The 16117-nt window shown below is 54.0% G+C and overlaps 1 protein-coding gene across 2 annotated transcripts in view; it reads right to left on the reverse strand.

The window, feature by feature from the left end:
- Window positions 1-16117, reverse strand: part of ino80 (INO80 complex ATPase subunit) — a 216394-nt gene that overhangs the window by 138413 nt on the left and 61864 nt on the right. For both annotated transcript variants that reach the window (XM_067991159.1, XM_067991158.1), the window contains exons 10-13: window positions 14657-14852; window positions 6104-6171; window positions 3910-4119; window positions 3145-3225 (exon numbers count right to left, since the gene is read on the reverse strand). In XM_067991159.1, coding sequence (XP_067847260.1) covers window positions 3145-3225; window positions 3910-4119; window positions 6104-6171; window positions 14657-14852 — 555 coding nt within the window. The remainder of the gene's footprint in view (window positions 1-3144; window positions 3226-3909; window positions 4120-6103; window positions 6172-14656; window positions 14853-16117) is intronic.

The raw sequence follows: 16117 nt of genomic DNA on the forward strand, positions 1-16117 counted from the left end.
GAGCAGGGCAGAGCAGCTTGGAATTTGAAATGGTGGAGGTCCTTTTTATAATGTATGGAGGTTGGCCTGTGGGCACAAGGGTCTTAGGTTTTTTGCACATTGTAGCCTTGGTCATTTTGTTTATCAGGGTTTGACTTTTTGTGTATGAGGACTTCTTTCCAATCGGTTGAACATCTCTGGTGAGGAGCGAGCTTTACTCATTATCTAACCCATGCTGCACCTTGTACCTGCCCTGGGAGTGTTTGATGGGACAGTGTAAGGGGAGCTTTACTCTGTATCTAACCCATGCTGTTGCTGCCCTGGGAGTGTTTGATGGGACAGTGTAGAGGGAGCTTTACTCTGTATCTAACCCATGCTGTTGCTGCCCTGGGAGTGTTTGATGGGACAGTGTAGAGGGAGCTTTACTCTGTATCTAACCCATGCTGTCGCTGCCCTGGGAGTGTTTGATGGGACAGTGTAGAGGGAGCTTTACTCTGTATCTAACCCATGCTGTACCTGCCCTGGGAGTGTTTGATGGGACAGTGTAGAGGGAGCTTTAAACAAATGTGCAATTTACATTAAATGTAAGAAACTGACATATGGGGGGGGGGGAGGAGATCTACCCTACAAAGAAAGGGGGGAAGGAGATCTACCCTACAAAGAAAGGGGGGGAAGGAGATCTACCCTACAAAGAAAGGGGGGAAGGAGATCTACCCTACAAAGAAAGGGGGGGAAGGAGATCTACCCTACAAAGAAAGGGGGGGGGGAGGAGATCTACCCTACAAAGAAAGGGGGGAAGGAGATCTACCCTACAAAGAAGGGGGGGAGGAGATCTACCCTACAAAGAAAGGGGGGGAGGAGATCTACCCTACAAAGAAAGGGGGGGAAGGAGATCTACCCTACAAAGAAAGGGGGGGAAGGAGATCTACCCTACAAAGAAAGGGGGGAAGGAGATCTACCCTACAAAGAAAGGGGGGAAGGAGATCTACCCTACAAAGAAAAGGGGAAGGAGATCTACCCTACAAAGAAAGGGGGGGAAGGAGATCTACCCTACAAAGAAAGGGGGGGAAGGAGATCTACCCTACAAAGAAAGGGGGGGAAGGAGATCTACCCTACAAAGAAAGGGGGGGAAGGAGATCTACCCTACAAAGAAAGGGGGGGAAGGAGATCTACCCTACAAAGAAAGGGGGGCAGGAGATCTACCCTACAAAGAAAGGGGGGGAAGGAGATCTACCCTACAAAGGGGGGGGGAAGGAGATCTACCCTACAAAGGGGGGGGAAGGAGATCTACCCTACAAAGAAAGGGGGGAAGGAGATCTACCCTACAAAGAAAGGGGGGAAGGAGATCTACCCTACAAAGAAAGGGGGGAAGGAGATCTACCCTACAAAGAAAGGGGGGAAGGAGATCTACCCTACAAAGAAAGGGGGGAAGGAGATCTACCCTACAAAGAAAGGGGGGAAGGAGATCTACCCTACAAAGAAAGGGGGGAAGGAGATCTACCCTACAAAGAAAGGGGGGAAGGAGATCTACCCTACAAAGAAAGGGGGGGAAGGAGATCTACCCTACAAAGAAAGGGGGGGGAAGGAGATCGACCCTACAAAGAAAGGGGGGGAAGGAGATCTACCCTACAAAGAAAGGGGGGAGGAGATCTACCCTACAAAGGGGGGGGGGAAGGAGATCTACCCTACAAAGGGGGGGGAAGGAGATCTACCCTACAAAGGGGGGGAAGGAGATCTACCCTACAAAGGGGGGGAAGGAGATCTACCCTACAAAGAAAGGGGGGAGAGGAGATCTACCCTACAAAGAAAGGGGGGAGAGGAGATCTACCCTACAAAGAAAGGGGGGAAGGAGATCTACCCTACAAAGAAAGGGGGGAAGGAGATCTACCCTACAAAGAAAGGGGGGGAAGGAGATCTACCCTACAAAGAAAGGGGGGGAATGAGATCTACCCTACAAAGAAAGGGGGGGGAAGGAGATCTACCCTACAAAGAAAGGGGGGGAGGAGATCTACCCTACAAAGAAAGGGGGGGAAGGAGATCTACCCTACAAAGGGGGGGAAGGAGATCTACCCTACAAAGGGGGGGAAGGAGATCTACCCTACAAAGAAAGGGGGAGAGGAGATCTACCCTGCAAAGAAAGGGGGGAGAGGAGATCTACCCTGCAAAGAAAGGGGGGAGAGGAGATCTACCCTGCAAAGAAAGGGGGGAGAGGAGATCTACCCTGCAAAGAAAGGGGGGAGGAGAGGAGATCTACCCTGCAAAGAAAGGGGGGGAAGGAGATCTACCCTACAAAGGGGGGGAAGGAGATCTACCCTACAAAGGGGGGGGGGAGGAGATCTACCCTACAAAGGGGGGGGAGGAGATCTACCCTACAAAGGGGGGGAAGGAGATCTACCCTACAAAGGGGGGGAAGGAGATCTACCCTACAAAGGGGGGGAAGGAGATCTACCCTACAAAGAAAGGGGGGAAGGAGATCTACCCTACAAAGAAGGGGGGGAAGAATCTACCCTACAAAGAAGGGGGGGAAGGAGATCTACCCTACAAAGAAAGGGGGGAAGGAGATCTACCCTACAAAGAAAGGGGGGAAGGAGATCTACCCTACAAAGAAAGGGGGGGAAGGAGATCTACCCTACAAAGAAAGGGGGGAAGGAGATCTACCCTACAAAGAAAGGGGGGGAAGGAGATCTACCCTACAAAGAAAGGGGGGGAAGGAGATCTACCCTACAAAGAAAGGGGGGGAAGGAGATCTACCCTACAAAGAAAGGGGGGGAAGGAGATCTACCCTACAAAGAAGGGGGGAAGGAGATCTACCCTACAAAGAAGGGGGGGAAGGAGATCTACCCTACAAAGAAGGGGGGGAAGGAGATCTACCCTACAAAGAAAGGGGGGAAGGAGATCTACCCTACAAAGAAAGGGGGGGGGGAAGGAGATCTACCCTACAAAGAAAGGGGGGGGGGAAGGAGATCTACCCTACAAAGAAAGGGGGGGGGAAGGAGATCTACCCTACAAAGAAAGGGGGGGGGGGAAGCATGTCAGAGGCTCCTGAGGATTAGTTAGATCTGCCAATGGAATTTATCTAAAGCTGTGCAGCATAGAGCAGGAGGTTGCCTCCATGCAGTAGTTTTCTAATTCTATTTTAATACTCAAATACTTTATAAATCTCACCTCAGCTAAATGCGCCAAGAAAGCAATGCTCTGTACCGTCTTACCAAGCCCCATTTCATCAGCCAGGATCCCATTGATACCCTGAAGAAAGAAGAAAAGGAAATTTAAAAATGAGATGGAGCCAGTGTTCAGACAAACATTCTGCACTTGTATCAGACAGGCATTAACAGTTATGACTCCTAGCCAGGTCTCCCTCCAGACAGGCAGCTATGTTACGAGACAGTACACAGACACGCATGTAATGGGAAACTAATGTTTGGCGTCAGCCAGTTAGTGCGGTCATTGAGCTACCACAGTCCTGTGTCACGCAGGGTGAATAGCATGTTTGGAGATGGTGACACAACTACTGTGGGCCACCTCCTTTGTAAAAGGAAAACCCTACATGTAAACCACCATTACTGGGTGAGTAGTGCCGCTTGCTTCTGAATGAACCACATAAAAATAGCGATTCAAAGAGGTACAGATAGTGGGTAGAAACAGCTGCAAAGTGACTGCGAACCACTCTGATTCATGGGACACACAACTAACCCACACAGCCCGTCATGCTTTAGTGAGACACTCACTACCAATGTAGCACAGTCACATATGCACCTGAATCCATGAGCGACCACACACACACCACACACACACACACAACACACACACACACAACACACAACACACAACACACAACACACAACACACACACACAACACACAACACACACACAACACACACACACTCTCTCTCTTGAATTGGCCAGTATTGTCTGTAATCACATTTCACCTGTTCATAGAGGTTAGCGAGCCAATTCATCCCCTTCAGTTGGTAGGCCTTGAGTTTGCCATTGAACATGGAAGGCTGTGGTATGTCCTCACCAGCCCGAATGGAAGGGTTGGCCAAGCTGTAACTCTCCCCAAAGCCCGTCCCAGACTCGTTGGCTGCCCGCAGTGCTGCCATGCGACTCTCCTTTGCCTCTTCATCGAACAATCGGGTCTGAAAGCAAATCACACAGTGGTAGCCAGCTGTAATGAAGTGGGTAAAAAGACAGCTGTTGAGAAGAGCTGGCTGGAAGAGGAACCGCCTGTGCTGAACCCAGTGCTGCAGTGGACACTATTGCCTGCAGCAGGAACTTGACTGTGTGATTTGGAATTTCAGTTGCTGCTATTACACTGCCCGCTATTGGAATGGAGCACACGTCAATGTCCCATCGAGGGTCCAATCACTCCAACCGATTGCAGCTCTGGACCTGTCGAAGCTCAGATTCTACACCTCCTACAATGCAGCTGGGTATAATCTCATTCAGCCAGGGGAGGCTTTTCACCTGAATCCTACTCTCACACCTAGTCACCATCATTAAGCACAGAACGTGCAAGACTATATTTACATAGCGCTTCAACTGATCTACTTTTTAGGCACCAAGTTACCAACCCCTACATGTAAACACAACACAACACTGTCAAAATCTATGAGCACCACAGCAAATCAAATCTCGCATCTCATACAACACAACACAAACCAAATCCCTCTAATCCACAGCACAGAACAGCCAGCTAATCCTCTCTCATTGCACCAACATGTTATGTTCCAATAACTATGAATGTAAAATGACACACGTGGAAGCAGCACCTCTCACAGGGTTAAGGGTTTCAGTGTGAGCAGGCACGTAAACATGGTGACACAAGGCACCACTGCAGGAAAGGATACCCCTCCTGCTGGTATGTGGTACCCACAGTTTACAATAGTAATAGTTTTCAACAAGACTTTTTCTCCTCCAGATATGATTCTTCCATTTCCCAATGGCCTCCTATTCGCCACAAACTCCAACTCGTCCAGAACTCAGCCACGCACATCCTGTCCCACATTAAGTCCCTCGCACACATCATCCCCACCCTTGCAGACCAACACTGGCTCCCTATCCCCAACACATTAAATTTAAACTTATCTGCAAATGCCTCCATGACCCTGCCCCCCTGTATTCCGCCCCCCCCCCCCCCCAGTCTTGTATCCCCCCATGCATTCTACGGTTCTCAGACTCTGGCCTTTTGATGCAGAGCCTTCGGATCCGCTTTCTGCAACTCCCCTCTTACACATCTCCACCACCTTCAAAAAAAACTCATAATCCATCTTTTCAACCATCTCTCAATCTTTCTCCCCTTGGTGCAATTTCTGTTTTCCTATCGAGCTTCATTTAAGCATACAGGGGTGTTTTTTTATATTGTATGTGCTATAGAAATGTCAACTGTTGTTCTCGTTTGCCCTGTACTCACTCAGATATCAGAAACAATCAACAGTTCACTGCGACAGGAGTGCAAGTGAACAGCTGTGCAACCAGCCATTAAGCATCATCCCTGTAATAAACAGCATAGTCTCAGCATCAACACACCTTCAGAATGAACTCTGCCACTCAGAAAACCAACAGTTCTTAAATTTTCATCCGAGACCTGGGTGCGAATCCAGCTCTACAGATGGAACAACGGCTGCAAGAGCCCTATCTGAAGTGAGTTAAAGCAATCTCAGCCCAGCTCCCGGAAAGGACAAGTTTAAAGCATAAAACTGCCCCCAATTTGGCACTAAATTAGCAACCTTACTCACTCAATGCAGGATGTCATTTGTGATAAATGTCATACTGGTGCAGTAGGAAGTGCTCGAGGTCAAAGCTGAGATGCATTGCTGCAGCAGAGTAGAGGGGGTGTTATTTGGCTGCTATACCCAATATGGAAAAGCTTCACGCTGACAACTGGTGCCCCAAGGGCACACCAATTCCATTCTCCAGCACCTACATAGCTCATTCATAATCAGGGATCCAGTACAAATTTACATCCTACACTGCTTCCAAACCAGTTTAGTGAAAATATAGCATTGCACAAAATCAACCCGTCAGCATGAGACATACCCAGCAACCCAGAGACTCAGCCAGGAGAATCACAACTAGAACACAATGATTTACACCCACACACGTAAAACCTGAACCACTCACTCTGGCTTGCTGCACTCGAAAGGCATCCTCTGCATTCTTCAGCGCCTGTGCTTTATAGTATTCACTATCTGTAAAACAGAGAAACATCACACACATTAAGACCCTAAACATTCCATTACTTTGCTCCGACTGGGTCTCGGGTTGGTAAAGTGCAGCGAGTCCCCCTCACTGGTTAACTAGGGCCTTTCAGAGGGGATGGGCAGCTGCATTCTTGCAACCGTACTTCAAGGTCACTATCACAGAAGCAAGAGAGGCACTAACCACCCTCTAATACATCCTAAAGTACAGATAACCAAATGGTAAGGAGATTGCACAGGTTTAACCAAAATGCAAGACAAGCAAAGGAGTTTTTAAAAAAGAAAGCAGCAATTAGTCCCAATTCTTGGATCCTCACCACCTCCCCCCCCCCCCCCGTATCCCTCGACCTCACCACCTCCCCCCCCCCCGTATCCCTCGACCTCACCACCTCCCCCCCCCCCGTATCCCTCGACCTCACCTCCCCACCCCCCCGTATCCCTCGACCTCACCTCCCCACCCCCCCGTATCCCTCGACCTCACCTCCCCACCCCCCCGTATCCCTCGACCTCACCTCCCCCCCCCCGTATCCCTCGACCTCACCTCCCGCCCCCCCCGTACCCCTCGACCTCACCTCCCCCCCCCGTACCCCTCGACCTCACCTCCCCCCCCCGTACCCCTCGACCTCACCTCCCCCCCCCCCCCCCGTATCCCTCGACCTCACCTCCCCCCCCCGTATCCCTCGACCTCACCTCCCCCCCCCGTATCCCTCGACCTCACCTCCCCCCCCCCCCCGTATCCCTCGACCTCACCTCCCCCCCCCCCGTATCCCTCGACCTCACCTCCCCCCCCCCCGTATCCCTCGACCTCACCTCCCCCCCCCCCGTATCCCTCGACCTCACCTCCCCCCCCCCCGTATCCCTCGACCTCACCTCCCCCCCCCCCGTATCCCTCGACCTCACCTCCCCCCCCCCCCGTATCCCTCGACCTCACCTTCACCCCCCCCCCCCCCGTATCCCTCGACCTCACCTCCCCCCCCCCCCGTATCCCTCGACCTCACCTCCCCCCCCCCCCGTATCCCTCGACCTCACCTCCCCCCCCCCCGTATCCCTCGACCTCACCTCCCCCCCCCCCCCCCGTATCCCTCGACCTCACCTCCCCCCCCGTATCCCTCGACCTCACCTCCCCCCCCGTATCCCTCGACCTCACCTTCCCCCCCCCCCCGTATCCCTCGACCTCACCTTCCCCCCCCCCGTATCCCTCGACCTCACCTCCCCCCCCGTATCCCTCGACCTCACCTCCCCCCCCGTATCCCTCGACCTCACCTCCCCCCCCGTATCCCTCGACCTCACCTCCCCCCCGTATCCCTCGACCTCACCTCACCTCCCCCGTATCCCTCGACCTCACCTCACCTCCCCCGTATCCCTCGACCTCACCTCCCCCCCCGTATCCCTCGACCTCACCCCCCCCCCGTATCCCTCGACCTCCCCCCCCCCCGTATCCCTCGACCTCCCCCCCCCCCCGTATCCCTCGACCTCCCCCCCCCCCGTATCCCTCGACCTCCCCCCCCCCCCGTATCCCTCGACCTCCCCCCCCCCCCGTATCCCTCGACCTCCCCCCCCCCCCCGTATCCCTCGACCTCACCTCACCTCCCCCGTATCCCTCGACCTCACCTCCCCCCCCCGTATCCCTCGACCTCACCTCCCCCCCGTATCCCTCGACCTCACCTCCCCCCCGTATCCCTCGACCTCACCTCCCCCCCGTATCCCTCGACCTCACCTCCCCCCCGTATCCCTCGACCTCACCTCCCCCCCGTATCCCTCGACCTCACCTCCCCCCCGTATCCCTCGACCTCACCTCACCCGTATCCCTCGACCTCACCTCACCCCCCGTATCCCTCGACCTCACCTCCCCCCCCGTATCCCTCGACCTCACCCCCCCCCCCGTATCCCTCGACCTCACCCCCCCCCCGTATCCCTCGACCTCCCCCCCCCCCGTATCCCTCGACCTCACCTCCCCCCCCCCCCGTATCCCTCGACCTCACCTCCCCCCCCGTATCCCTTGACCTCGACCTCCCCTCACCCCCCCGTATCCCTCGACCTCACCTCCCCCCCCCCCATCCCTCGACCTCACCTCCCCCCCCGTATCCCTCGACCTCACCTCCCCCCCCGTATCCCTCGACCTCACCTCCCCCCCCCGTATCCCTTGACCTCGACCTCACCTCCCCCCTATCCCTCGACCTCACCTCCCCCCCCGTATCCCTCGACCTCACCTCCCCCCCCGTATCCCTCGACCTCACCTCCCCCCCCGTATCCCTCGACCTCGACCTCACCTCACCCCCCCGTATCCCTCGACCTCACCTCCCCCCCCGTATCCCTTGACCTCGACCTCCCCTCACCCCCCCGTATCCCTCGACCTCACCTCCCCCCCCCCATCCCTCGACCTCACCTCACCCCCCCGTATCCCTCGACCTCACCTCACCCCCCCGTATCCCTCGACCTCACCTCACCCCCCCGTATCCCTTGACCTCGACCTCACCTCCCCCGTATCCCTTGACCTCGACCTCACCTCCCCCGTATCCCTTGACCTCACCTCCCCCCCCCCCCGTATCCCTCGACCTCACCTCCCTCCCCGTATCCCTTGACCTCGACCTCCCCTCACCCCCCCGTATCCCTCGACCTCACCTCCCCCCCCCCCCATCCCTCGACCTCACCTCCCCCCCCGTATCCCTCGACCTCACCTCCCCCCCCGTATCCCTTGACCTCGACCTCACCTCCCCCCTATCCCTCGACCTCACCTCCCCCCCCGTATCCCTCGACCTCACCTCCCCCCCCGTATCCCTCGACCTCGACCTCACCTCACCCCCCCGTATCCCTCGACCTCACCTCCCCCCCCGTATCCCTCGACCTCACCTCCCCCCCCGTATCCCTCGACCTCACCTCCCCCCCCGTATCCCTTGACCTCACCTCCCCCCCGTATCCCTTGACCTCTACCTCACCTCCCCCGTATCCCTTGACCTCGACCTCACCTCCCCCGTATCCCTCGACCTCACCTCCCCCCCCGTATCCCTCGACCTCACCTCACCTCCCCCGTATCCCTCGACCTCACCTCACCTCCCCCGTATCCCTCGACCTCCCCCCCCCCGTATCCCTCGACCTCCCCCCCCCCGTATCCCTCGACCTCACCTCACCTCCCCCGTATCCCTCGACCTCGCCTCACCTCCCCCGTATCCCTCGACCTCGCCTCCCCCCCCCGTATCCCTTGACCTCGACCTCACCTCACCTCCCCGTATCCCTCGACCTCACCTCCCCCCCCGTATCCCTTGACCTCGACCTCACCTCACCTCCCCGTATCCCTCGACCTCACCTCCCCCCCCGTATCCCTCGACCTCACCTCCCCCCCCGTATCCCTCGACCTCACCTCCCCCCCGTATCCCTTGACCTCGACCTCACCTCCCCCGTATCCCTCGACCTCACCTTCCCCTCCCCCCCGTATCCCTCGACCTTCCCCTCCCCCCCGTATCCCTCGACCTCACCTACCCCCCCGTATCCCTCGACCTCACCTACCCCCCCGTATCCCTCGACCTCACCTCCCCCGTATCCCTCGACCTCACCTCCCCCCCCCGTATCCCTCGACCTCACCTCCCCCCACCGTATCCCTCGACCTCACCTCCTCCCCCCCCGTATCCCTCGACCTCACCTCCCCCCCCCCCCGTATCCCTCGACCTCACCTCACCTCCCCCGTATCCCTCGACCTCACCTCCCTCGACCTCACCTCCCTCGACCTCACCTCCCCCCCCCCCACCCCGGTATCCCTCGACCTCACCTCCCCCCCCACCCCCCACGTATCCCTCGACCTCACCTCCGCCCCCACCCCCCACGTATCCCTCGACCTCACCTCCGCCCCCCCCCCGTATCCCTCGACCTCACCTCCTCCCCCCCCGTATCCCTCGACCTCACCTCCTCCCCCCCCGTATCCCTCGACCTCACCTCCTCCCCCCCCGTATCCCTCGACCTCACCTCCTCCCCCCGTATCCCTCGACCTCACCTCCTCCCCCCGTATCCCTCGACCTCACCTCCTCCCCCCGTATCCCTCGACCTCACCTCCTCCCCCCCCGTATCCCTCGACCTCACCTCCTCCGCCCCCCCCCGTATCCCTCGACCTCACCTCCGCCCCCCCCCGTATCCCTCGACCTCACCTCCGCCCCCCCCCGTATCCCTCGACCTCACCTCCTCCTCCCCCCCGTATCCCTCGACCTCACCTCCTCCCCCCCCCGTATCCCTCGACCTCACCTCCTCCCCCCCCGTATCCCTCGACCTCACCTCCTCCCCCCCCCGTATCCCTCGACCTCACCTCCTCCCCCCCCCGTATCCCTCGACCTCACCTCCTCCCCCCCGTATCCCTCGACCTCACCTCCTCCCCCCCCGTATCCCTCGACCTCACCTCCTCCCCCCCCCCGTATCCCTCGACCTCACCTCCTCCCCCCCCCGTATCCCTCGACCTCACCTCCTCCCCCCCCCGTATCCCTCGACCTCACCTCCTCCCCCACCCCCGTATCCCTCGACCTCACCTCCACCCCCCACCGTATCCCTCGACCTCACCTCCACCCCCCCCCGTATCCCTCGACCTCACCTCCACCACCCCCCCCGTATCCCTCGACCTCACCTCCACCCCCCCCACCCCACATCCCTCGACCTCACCTCCACCCCCCCCACCCCACATCCCTCGACCTTACCACCTCCCCCCTGTATCCCTCAACCTCACCTTCCCACCATATCTCTCACTTTTTACTTCTCAGAAAACTCTCCAATTGTCTCGTGAACCTGTTTTTACCCTCCACTTCGATGGCCTTTCCTGGTAACTCGTTCCACAACACGATTCCTCTTTGGGTGAAAAAGTTTCCTGACGTTTTCTAACTGCCTCACTTTTACCCTGCATTCCTGAGATTTGAACTAATCACTAGAGGGAACATTTAACCTGCACTCACTCAAACATTTCAATTAGAGCAGAGAAGGTTGACAGGAGATTTGATAGAGGTGTTCAGAATCATGAAGGGTCTAGACAGAGCAGATAGAGAGAAGCTGTTCCCATTGGCAGAAGGGTCAAGAACCAGAGGACACAGATTTAAGGTAATCGGCAAAAGAACCAAAGGCGACATGAGGAAAAACTTTTTTACACAGCGAGCAGTTGCGATCTGGAATGCACTGCCTGAAAGGCTTGTGGAAGCAAATTCAATCGTGGCTTTCAAAAGGGAATTGGATAAGTACTTAAAGGAAAAGATTTGCAGGGCTTCGGGGAAAGGGCAGGGGAGTGGGACTAGCTGGATTGCTCTTGCAAAGAGCAGGCATGGGCTCGACAAGCCGAATGGCCTCCTTCTATGCTGTAACCATTCTATGATTCTGTAAGATCTTATCATTATCACTTGAAGAGCAGCCTATGTTTTAACATAAGCACTCCCAGGCTGTCATTGCCCAGCTGCTCACTCACCACATCTGTAAGGCAGCAGGAACTGGGAGCTGTGCCTACTTCAGGCATGTGACTTTCCAGGCCCCCACATCTATAATCATGAGGAAATCTGACTGGCTGAAAGCTAACGATAGCGTGTCTACCCATGACCTTGGCTACATCCTTGCACAATGGATCATCAAAACAAGCTGTGCAGGCCACGGTGAGGAAATAGTGGGACTGACACTGTCACTGTGTGCACATGCACAGCAGACACATTCCAGTCTGTGCAGGGCAACAACATGCATTTACAGAGCACGCCCCATATGCAGGAAGATGTCTCAGCACTTTGCAATGAGGAGGAAAGGGAAATGGTAGATACTGAGCTTGAGGAAAGGGGAGGGGAATGGTGAGGCTAGGATGGGGAACTAAACGCACGGTTGAAGAGGAGGGTATTGAGGAGGTGTCTAAAAGCAGGGTTGAGCTGGCAAGGCGGGGGGGGAGTGGGTAGAGAATTCCAGAGGGCATCGGCATAGTGAGTGAACAAGTAGTCGCTAACGCTGGAGCGGAGGGAGCAATGGTTGAAGGAAAGTCTGCAGGTATGTTTAGAGATGTAGAGCACTACGGTATTGTGCGGTGAAGAGAGGCAACATCATGGAGCAATTTAAAAACAAGGGCGAAAAATGTGTACTCAACGAAGAACAAATAACATTTTACATATTCTGGAAACCTGAAATAAAAAGTGCAAATGGTAGAAATACAACAGGTCTATCAGCATCTAAGAGGGAACAGGTTCTGGTTTTGGGTGGGACTCTCCATCAGAGAGCCAGTCACACAGGGACTAACTTGTGCACCTTGCAGCAGCTGGATATGGACAAGCAGAGAACCATGCTCCAGCTGCGGGATACGTGCAGTGGGGACTGGGAGAAAGGGTTCCACTTGTGGAATGGTGGAGCCAATAAATCAAGGCTTTTGGTGATTCTTAAGTGAAATAGCTGCATATTTAGAGCTTGAATCCAGCAATATGCACTTGGGCCAGGGACACCTCACACAGAATCAACCAGTCATGGAGTCTTCAGAACTCTTCAGTGGCACATATTGGTGTCAATGTATGTTCAGTGACGATTGATGGTGTGTGGCTGCACTTCTTGCTTCTTACGGACATGTTCTGTGAAACGAGACAAATTTGACATTGCTACATCATGTTTAGGCTCCGAATGTTGAGTGTCAGTGACTGGGAATGGACTTGTGCTTGCTTAGCAGTGTTTTCCAGATGTTGGGGCAGATGTGCTGACCCAACCATGGAGGTACTTAGTTTGTTTTGATGCAGGGAATGTAGTGTATGGATTAATGCCAAAGGATGTATCGTACATCCACAGCCCAGCCTCTGGGGCGCACTGTGTGCGAGTGTAAAATCCCAGATTGTGCGTTCACTCCTTGTATTGTAACACTCTCATCTGTTTTATTGATTTTCTATATGGCCAAATAGGGAGCACAGGACTGGTTGCTGGTGGGCGACATGGACTAAAGAGCCTGGAGTGTGAATTTTGCTCCTTTTATGTCCTGATCGTGAAAAGAACAGCCAGGAATGAGATTTGTCTCCCTTTGTCAACCCCTTAGGCTCCCAGAAAACCTGAAAACAAAAACACAAAAAGCCTAGGCAGGCCAAATCAATCCATACAATGTTTGACACTCTCATGTCTGTCTAATCTAACCATCTCCTGCAGAGCGGCTGGAGAATTTGTCCCAAATTCTTCGCAATAGTCTTATACGTGCAGCAAAAAAGTCAGCTGGCGAAAGTGAACTGGGGCAAAGGTGCGGACCCTGTCGTTTTATACCACCCGGGTGTTGGATCACCCAGCCTTCCCGCGCACACTGCTCAGGCGCAGGAATGGGCTGGCCTCGCCCAATAATGCGAGAGCAGCTCATCTCGATACATTTCTGATGTGCCAGGTACATCAGTCATGACCAAAGGAATTTCAGGTGCCAACAGTCATCAACAGCTGCTATCTGCCCATTTAGGGCCAGCACGGAGGCACAGGGAAGAGCTGGCACTGGGCAAAGGGGGGGGGGGTGGCACGGAGAGTGGGCAGAGGATTCTTCATTTTCTCCCTGTGCTGTGGAGTGCTCCAAACACAATGTTTACTTTTTTTTTTGACTCCATGTGTGTGTTGAGGGTAGGGTCAAGATCAGGTACCCCCACGTCATCAGAGCAGGATACAGGAGATGTTATGTTGAGTGTGTGTTGGAGCCCATTTGTTCGAGTACATGTGTACTCTGAAATGGAATGAATGATCAAGCAGACCATTCAGAATCCTTCCCAGAAATTACCACCTAACAACGCCTATTTTCTGGAATCTTTCTTTGGGAGCTGTATTGTATAATAAGGACTCTCAATAGTGAGGACCTCCACACACTTCACCAATCAGGAAGCTACACACAGTGCATACTAATCATAGAACGAGGCGTATCAGAGTATTTCTTGCTGAACAAGGTTTAAGGCCGTGGCTATTGGTGAGTGAAATGTTGTTATTTCTAAAAACATACTAGATTCTTTCCCCTTGCAGTTCCTTCTGTCCTGTCCTGAGCACATGGACTTTTGCGGGGACACTGCACGGGGCAGGGAGGACCTCCACTTTTCCACGGGCACTGCACTCCCTCCAGTACTTCACCAATGTCGTCATTCTTCATGTACGAACCTCGACAATGAGTGTCCACAGATACACTTTCCAGTAGGGGTTACTGGATACTGATCCCTGCTTGAAAGGTGTTTGATAAGGTGCTATATTTGAGGCTCATTAGGAAAATTAACGGACTGTAGCCACACAAACAAAGAGCTTATCTGAGACAGAAAGCAAAAAGTGGAGAAAGTGGATGTTTTCAAATTGTTAGGATGAGAAATTAAACCGAGGCCCTGTCTGCCCCCTCAGGTGGACGTAAAAGATCCCCCGGCACTATTCGAGGAAGAACAGGAGAGTTCCCGGTGTCCTGGCCAACGTGTTCACACACATCGACGTCTGTGGTGAGGGGTTACAGGATCACACAATCACCTACACACATTTCCACCTCTTCAGTATCACAGCATTTTCTTACCATAATCCTCCTGACTGACGTTAACCATCACCCCTCCTCCGATGTCGATCTGTCTGTACATCACATTGTCGTCCAGCTTCATCAAGATTTCCTCCTGCATCGCATCATTCCCAGAAGCTCGTTTCCGGCTCATAAAGTGCGCATACAGCTCGGTTTGTGTGATTAGGAAGTTCAACTTCCGCTGCTGTCTCTTCGCCTATGGATCAATAAAAGCAGGTTTAACAATCATATTCAGTGAGAATCATAGGGCAACGGCTCCGTGAGTGTATGTGTGGCTGGGTGGGTGTTGGAACATAAGGGGCTGAGTGCAAGGGAGGAATGAATGTTTGTGTGTGGAACTACGAGCGCAGGGGATGGGGCGGACCCCCACGCCAGGCGGTTCAGAGGCCCGGCATCGTGTGAAAGGAGGGCGTTTTGGTGCGTGTTTATGGGTAAGTTTGTAGAATTATTTTTTTTTTAAAAAAGGTTTTATGGATATCTAGCAGGTCAGTGAGGGACAATCACGGCAGCTGTATGCCACAGAATTTGTTTCCCAGGAGAATACAATTGACGATTATTTGGTTCAGCCACAAATACTAAGATGGGATATACACCTAAAGGTTACATTTATAATAAAAGCTCAAAGAAAAATTACAAACCGACTCCAACGATTTCACCCATTCTGTTCACATAGGAACATGGTAGAGGGCCAGAAAGGACTCTTCCAACCCATCTGACCAGTCCCAAAAGCTCAGATTCCAACTCATCCCCTAGAACTGGAAATGTGCCATCACTCTTGAATTTGACAAGTTCCAGTTCAAGGACAGTAGTGGATCGAAACACACTTTACCAAAGCAGCCTTCGGTCCTCAGATTGCTGCCAAAACCATCTAAGTGGTCCCTATAACCACTTCAAACTGCTTGAGCGCTGTTAAACAGGTGTCACCTATGACCCCAGGTCTCTCTCTCTCGAACTGTAGCCTTTAACTGGCACCCCTGCATGGTAGAGTTATGTCTATAGTTTCTCAATCCCAAATGCATGACACCATTTGTTCACACTGCAAAGTATCTGTCACACAGAGGCCATTCCCTCTCAGCCTGCAGCCTACTGATTTGCTCCAAATTCCTCACCCTGTGCAGTTTCATGTCATATGCAAATTTACAAGCGGTTCCATTCAAACCTTCATCCAAATCATTACGAAGGATGACCAGCAAAACTAAGCCTTATGGAACTCCACTTGTGACCTAGTCCCATCCGGATCCACTCAAAACAATGATAATCCTTCTCCCATAAGATTTCCACCAGTTGCCTGTCCAGCATGATACCTGTCCTTTAATCTAATACAAGCTAATCTTTTCCAGCGACCTTTTACGTGGCATTTTGTAACCGGGCTGCCATCATCCACCAGTCTAATCAGTTTGAAGAACTCAATCAGGTCAGGGAGGTGGGGTAGCCATTCCCTGAGGCTTTGCTGGGAATCCA

This window comes from Heptranchias perlo, chromosome 10 (assembly GCF_035084215.1).
Source record: "Heptranchias perlo isolate sHepPer1 chromosome 10, sHepPer1.hap1, whole genome shotgun sequence".
Lineage (NCBI taxonomy): Eukaryota > Metazoa > Chordata > Chondrichthyes > Hexanchiformes > Hexanchidae > Heptranchias > Heptranchias perlo.